The sequence below is a fragment of the Abrus precatorius genome, unplaced genomic scaffold (assembly GCF_003935025.1).
Source record: "Abrus precatorius isolate BTA unplaced genomic scaffold, Abrus_2018 Scaffold3, whole genome shotgun sequence".
Taxonomy (NCBI): domain Eukaryota; kingdom Viridiplantae; phylum Streptophyta; class Magnoliopsida; order Fabales; family Fabaceae; genus Abrus; species Abrus precatorius.
Genome location: NW_020874373.1, coordinates 1,995,605 through 2,002,835, shown reverse-complemented (window position 1 = coordinate 2,002,835; position 7,231 = coordinate 1,995,605). Strand labels below are relative to the sequence as shown.

At 30.5% G+C, this 7,231-nt stretch overlaps 1 protein-coding gene across 1 annotated transcript; it reads left to right on the top strand.

Annotated features, from left to right (window-relative positions):
- LOC113862833 (ras-related protein RABC2a-like) lies at positions 1-3,294 on the top strand. Its single transcript, XM_027496070.1, has 6 exons — positions 1-321; positions 753-821; positions 1,001-1,066; positions 1,531-1,652; positions 2,486-2,614; positions 3,035-3,294. The coding sequence occupies exons 1-6, from the start codon at positions 183-185 to the stop codon at positions 3,143-3,145; spliced, it is 636 nt and encodes a 211-aa protein (XP_027351871.1). The 5' UTR covers positions 1-182; the 3' UTR covers positions 3,146-3,294.
- Positions 3,295-7,231: the final 3,937 nt, after the last annotated feature.

The following is a 7,231-nucleotide window of genomic DNA, read 5'->3' as shown; positions in this document are numbered from 1 at the left end:
ATAAATGAAAGAAGTAGCTGAGGTAATGCCCCATTGCATTTCCTTAGAGGGTAGCTTTGCCTAGTCCTCAAAAGCCCTTCTCTTTTCTCTTTCTTTCCTTTGTTTCTTCACTTGCAATTGCATACGTTCCTTTCGCTGTACTTTTTGACACATTGATTAGAGGAAGGAACAGGTTTGAGAGAATGAGTTCATCCTTAGGTCAGAGCAGTGGCTATGATCTCTCTTTCAAGATCTTGTTGATTGGAGATTCTGGGGTGGGAAAAAGTAGCCTACTTGTCAGCTTCATTTCAAGTGCTGTTGAAGATCTTTCCCCCACCATTGGTAAGTAAATTACCCCATTATTTCTTTTTTTTATTTTACTGCTGTTATTTCTATCTTCAAGCTTTGCATGCTTGGGATTTGGTTGTCTTTTGATTGTTCTCATCCAAAGGGTGCCTCTTGGTTGTTGATCTATTAGTTTACACTGACACTGTTCAAGTTTTGAGTGTTGAATTTGCGAATTTCTCAAATAAGTTTTGGTTTAAAAGATGCTTGAATTTCAGTCTCATCCAATTCCGATCAGTTTTTATCTTTTTTTTTTTTAAAACAACTTTACTTTCATCTGGCACTCTGATGTCATTGTGTATGATTTAACTGCTCTGTTGTTTTGGTTCTTTTGTGCCACTGGAATTAACAAGCAATTGAGTTTATACTCTTCTTGCCTAGGCCATTCTGTTTATCTGACTTGAGTGTTGATATGATCTAATTCGCAGGTGTTGATTTTAAGATCAAAATGCTCACAGTGGGTGGCAAGAGAGTCAAATTAACGATTTGGGATACTGGTAATGTAGAGTAAAATCATGTGCTTCCAGTTCTTGATATTAGGCGTTTTGTTCAATCCTGGCAGCATGTGATTCAAACAGATTGAATGAAATGTCGTGCTTCGGTTGAATGACTTGTTAGTTGACCAAAATGATTGTGGTATATTGACTTAAAATAACATTAAATCTATTGCATGCAGCTGGGCAAGAAAGGTTCAGAACTCTAACCAGTTCTTACTATAGAGGAACTCAAGGAATCATTCTCGGTATGCTAACTTGATTTTATGTACTTATGCTTGCCTCATTCTTCCTACTAACGTTAAACTCTGTCTTTAACATTGTACTATCATTTTATGAAAAGTAATGCCTGATAAAGGTAAATCAAAATTAAGCATTAGCAAAGAATTATAGCATTTACAAGTTGTGTAATTTATCAAATTTTAGATAGGTTTTACACTTTCAATTAGGGAAACAAAGGCATTCTCAAGATCACCCCTCGTTGCTTCATTTCTTTTGGTAGTATCATGGTTCTTGCCATTGTCTTTTGTGTCCCTATTATGGCATGAAGAATGTGGTAAGCATATTTTACTTCAGGCTTAAGGTGGCCTTCTGAAACCAAAATTCTGTAGTAGTTAAGGTAGATAAAATCTGTGTTGAATTGTTGCTGGTTAACATCTCTTAAATTGTAATCCTTTCTATTTATAGAGTGCTTCTTGTTGTTTCCTTCTAGTTTATGACGTCACAAAGAGAGAAACCTTTACAAACTTATCAGAAGTGTGGTCTAAGGAAGTGAAACTCTACTCAACTAACCAGGATTGCGTGAAGATGCTTGTTGGAAATAAAGTTGATAGAGTAAGTTTTATGCTCTAGTATTAGGCCTGGATATATGACCCTAAGGAATGAATTTCTGGTTGTCATGAAATGTTCCTCGTTAAAATATTTGAAAATAATGGTTCAAATTTAATCTGCCTGAAGACAATGAAACAATATTAAAGTTTTGTCTTTCTGTATGTCTCTGTCCTCAAATTTTATAGAATTGATAACAATAATACAATACTGCCATCATGAGAAAATAAAGACATCCTCAAGTGAGTAAATTCAAACCTATCCTTTTTTGCCTTAGGTGTGGGGTTAACTTTGGGACCTTCCAAAATTGTCAAATTAATACCTTGATCATACCAATGCTCCATACTATTCTGCCACTATTGCCATGAATATCTATCTGATGACATCATCAAAAAACTGGATCCATGCATCATCAGCCAAATTAGATGAAAATAGAACCCCATTTGTGCAAGGTGTGCTTGATATCTTAACACTTCCATTGCAACCTCATGTAGCATTGGCTTTTGAACTCAATCAATGTCAATTCTGTGGTATCTAGATCATTACATGCATGCACTTTAGGCGGCACTGTCATCTGTAATCTTTCATGCAGTCAAAGCAACCTAATTAAGCCAGTGATTAACAGTTTACTGGACACTATGAAACTGTTGAAGAACCTTGAGGAGATAAATGTCATTTCCCAATGCACACAACAGAATCGTAACATGCTTAGCTTTATATAAAAAAAAGAAAATAGGCCTCCAACTTTCTAGGATTCCTTGAAATGACAGGTTGCACTGTCCTCTTAATGAATTCAGTTCATTAATTTCTGTAATGGTTTTTTTCCCCTCTATTTCTAGGATTGTGAAAGGGCTGTGAGCAGAGAAGAGGGTTTAGCCCTTGCCAAAGAATTGGGGTGTTTGCTTCTTGAATGTAGTGCTAAAACTCGAGAAAATGTGGAGCAGTGCTTCAAAGAACTTGCTCTGAAGGTACAGTTTTAGAAGCTTTGTTCAATGCTGTTTCTGTTATGTGCATAAGATGACTTTCCAATTAACTGACAGTAGGATCACCGATTAACCTAAGCTTAAACATTTGTTTCAAAAATATAAAATTTAATTGAAAAATTTGTGTGTTGTGTTGTTTTAGCTTGAAATTTTTGGGCTAATATTAAAAGATGTTGCTGCAAATGTTCCTACCTAATATTTGATTTAATTATTAGTAAGAATAGACACAATGGTGAAGAGTGACTGAGCACATGATCTGGTTGTAAAAAGATAGGTAATTGTAAAATAAGGAATAAAGATCGGAATTGCAGAAGTGATGATATTTGAATGTGTAAAAGGCGTACTGTAGATTGATTGTGTGTGTTTTGTTTTTCCTATCATGACAAATATGGCACCATTTCGTAGATAATGGAAGCTCCTAGTCTTTTGGAAGAAGGATCAACAGCAGTTAAAAGGAATGTTTTAAAACAGAAACAAGAACCCCAAGCATCGCAAAATGGTGGTTGTTGCTCTTAAGATGAAACATCGTGGACATATTGAGTATTAACTAGCACATCTTGGGCAAATCTTGTATATGTAAGCTTTTCTAGTTTTTTACTGCTGCCATTGTCTTTTCTTTTGATTGCTTAATTATTTGTATTACCTCAACGGGGAAATTGGCAACAATGGCACCTATTAGCTTGTGTAAATTTGTTTGCCTATGAATGATGTGTCATTTATGTGTGCTCCTAAGTCTCATGCAATTCTATTGCACATTTCATATAATTAATCCAACAATTTGTTTAAATCCTTGAAAGGCAAAATAAAAGCAAAGTAAGAAAGAGTTTTCTTTGTACTATAAAGTACTATTTGAGGCTCTACTAACATGACCTGCTTTTTTGGCTATTGCCATTGCAAGGTAGGACATGTCAGTAAATTATAGCACAGGCTCTGTACTTGTAAAACGAGTAATGATTACTTGTGCAATCATGTACTCACAAACTTGTGCAAACTATATGATGGCTTAGTCAAAGATAAGAGTGCATACTTAACTTTTTTTCTATTTTAGGCTCATATTGGCCATGTTTGAGGTTACATAGTAAACTAAACAGCAAAATGTAGTCTAGTAAATCAATCTAGTACTTGTATGTGAACACAGGAAGAAAAAATATTATGGATCGCACTCTGAAAGTCTATCTTTATGTCTCTTGAGAAAGAAAATACGATATGTTCCATCTTGAAATTTGTTTTGCCACTCTTCACAGAAAAGTTTCAATCGTGACATTGCAGTAAAAGCGATGTCCAAGAGAAGGGCATAGTCATATCAATTTAATAGGACCGGTAATTAAGTAGACTTCCCAATAAAAAGTTACACCTAATCAAATTTGGACCAATTAACTACTTAAACTTTTATAATCTATTACAAATAATTTTTTTACAGCACAATTCACTTCGATACAAATTTCTGATATTGCACATAGAGAATTGCTACCAATATATATTCATTAATTTCAATTTATATTTCTTTGTTGTTAAGTGAAATTAATCTTGTGTTGTTGACTGATAAAGAGGATCATTTCGTAAAGTTAATTTGAGATTTCATTAGATAATGAAAATAATAGGCATTTCTTAGCTAATGTTTTAAGGATGCTAATTAAAAAAATTAATAAGTAAAAATAAGTTTTCTAAACTTAATGGTTTAACTGAGATTTTACATATGGAGGTGCAGCTGCACCCACAAACTTCGTTTTTTTAATGCATAGATCATAAAGGAAAATGATTCTTTGGCCTCTGAGGAGTGAAATGATTAAAAGAAGAAAAAAATAAAAAGAAAAAAAATTGTAATGGATGATGATGTGAACAGAAAAGCCAAAAAAATAATTACAAAAGAACGTAGATATAAAAAAATATAAGAACTTAATCATAATTTTTTTAAACTTGTTTACAGTTGTGGATGAACATTTACTTAATATTTCCCTTGATATACACACACCATTCACGGGCTCTTTTTAGTGATGCTACCATGTTTTAGTCGAAGTTTCAGCGTGAAAAGAGAATGAAAGTTAACAAATAATTCATGAAAGAAAATAATTACAAACTTATTTTTTGAATTATGTAAAATAAAAAAATATTATTAAATATAATGAAAATATGTGCTAAAATTAATTTTAATCACATATTTTATATTAAAACCATAATAACAATATATTTTGTGCCTTCACCAAAATGACTCTATAGAAAAATATGTGATGACATATTAGCTGCTAGCTTCTTTATAAAAAAAATCAACAATCTATTAACTTTTTAAATGATAAAATTTTAAAATAAATCAGAACTCATACCTGTTAACTTTTGGGCATTTGATGATAGACTTAATTTTGATGACTAAAGGGGTATTCCTTAATTAAATTCCCCTAAAAGCCATAGCTTTCCATTTCATGTAAGTTTGTCTTCATGGGAGAACCTCCATAAGCATGCCCGTTGCTGCATTCTTACAACAATTATGGACAGAATGCTTTATCTTTAGAGTAATGTTATATTTTTTATAATACTTTTCGTATTACTTTTATTACCATTTTATAAAAATTAAATTAAAATAAATGTCTTTCATATTTTATAAACAGAATATTCAATGTTTTCTTTATCTAACACAAGTAGGAAGGTTTGTAAAACAATGTTACAAAAATACATAGAGTTATTCCTTTTAGATATATTATTGATACGGTTATGGATCTTACTAATTAATGTCTTAAGTTATTAATAAATAATTTAATAAATGCACGTTTTTAAATTGTGATAAGGTCATATTAAAAATCACAAAAAAACGTGGATAACACTTTTTAAATACTCCCTCCATTTTAAATTAAGTTTTATTTGTTTTAAAAAAGTTAATATCTAGTGATATTTTAAGATTTTAATAAAGTTTTTTTTTTCAATTTTAATTCTGTCCTAAATGAATAATGAATGTAATGATTATTGAGTATTGTCTAAGTTAATTGTTCAACAAATAAGATGAATAAATAATAAAATTTTTATTCTAATTAGGATATTTATTGCTTTTCTTAATTCGTATATAAAAACCTTAAATTATGATCATCTTAAAATAGAGGGAGTAGAATTTTCTTTTTTTTTTCTTTTTTATAACTAGTGCTTCAAGAATATTTTTTAGAAATTTCTTACATTTTTTAGCATAAACTTTCACAAATGTATTATATTGAACTGAAATTCATTAAAAACCGTGAATTTTATATTCTATTTAATGATATTTATTCATATTTTAATTAATAAAAAAAAAAAGAATGTTTTAAAACAGTACGTTTGTAACGTACACCTCTTTATAATATGGTCATATTTCATATGCAAGCATGGTTTTTCAGTTTCCCAATCCCAATAATAATATAATTAATATACAAAACTATCAGACACAAGAAAGAAAATGCAATAATATAACTTTGGCCTTAAGTCAGTTTTCTTCTCTCGTCTGTAATAGAAAGTACTAATGACATTCATTTTTTGAAAAGGAAAAGGGTTGTTTTCTATTAGATTCATGGAGCTCGTTGCGATCTTAAAATAAGAAATTAACCTCCTTTTAAAAAGTTTATCATCACACTTTTCAATAAAAAATTATATACTTTAGTTTTTTCTTTCTCAACTTTTTAAAATTAATTCTATCTAACTCTATTTTAATATTAAACTAAAAAGATTCTTTCTGTGACTTGGAAGGGTCTTAATCAATCCAACTAACAAAACCTAACACACTAATAAAAACCTCCAAATTCTAAGAAAGTTTTATCCATTTCAATGCAGAAATATCAGCACTATGTATAAATAATCCAAGATCACCCAAAAGATTTTAATTATGTGATTATTAGATAAATTTTTATAAACTTAACGGTAAAATTTGTTAGAATAATTTTTAAAAAATTATAAATTTATTTTATTACCCCGAATAAGTTTTATTATGATTATGTCTACAATCAAAGGTAGGATAGGATATACCCCATATTTTAAATCTAAAAAACAAAAAAAACAAAAACTAAATGCACATTGCACTAGTTAAACCAAAACTACTATGTTTTCAACTGAAACATTGATTGTAGAGAAAAATGTAACCATACAAAAACAAAGAGGAATATTTATTTATTTAAGTTACCGCAAATCCTAGAAGCAAACTAATGGCAGGCTAGCCATGCCCCACAATAATAAAATAAACCAGTTTTGACTGAAACAGTTTAATCACTACACATTTAATCATTTATAACTCAAGCTCTGTCAGTTAGGCAAAGACTTGGCTTGCCAAGTTGCCATCGGGTTTTTTGGTGATCAGTTTGATGAAACTTATCGATCTTTCTAGCACATCCAAGCCAGTTTTCTCCTCCTTTGATTTAATTTCCTATTCTTTGTTTCTCTCTCTCTCTCTCTCAATTTTTCACATGCATGATGGTGGTCTATCTGACTTAAAAAAAAGATTAATGGAGTTTTAGAAACCAATAAATAGAATGACAATTAAAATAAAATAAGTGAAGAAATTAGTTAATCTTTATATTTACAACCTACTGAACTGAATAAATTCAAATTTGGTTGTGTACCATAGAATGAATATTGAATGGAAAGAATGATCAA

Bases quoted from the DNA above. Each gene is read 5' to 3' on its own strand.
- LOC113862833 (XM_027496070.1), top strand. From the start codon at position 183: ATGAGTTCATCCTTAGGTCAGAGCAGTGGCTATGATCTCTCTTTCAAG. The intron at 322-752 runs GTAAGTAAATTA...TCTAATTCGCAG, and splicing joins AGATCTTTCCCCCACCATTG to GTGTTGATTTTAAGATCAAA. The intron at 1,653-2,485 runs GTAAGTTTTATG...CTCTATTTCTAG, and splicing joins TTGGAAATAAAGTTGATAGA to GATTGTGAAAGGGCTGTGAG.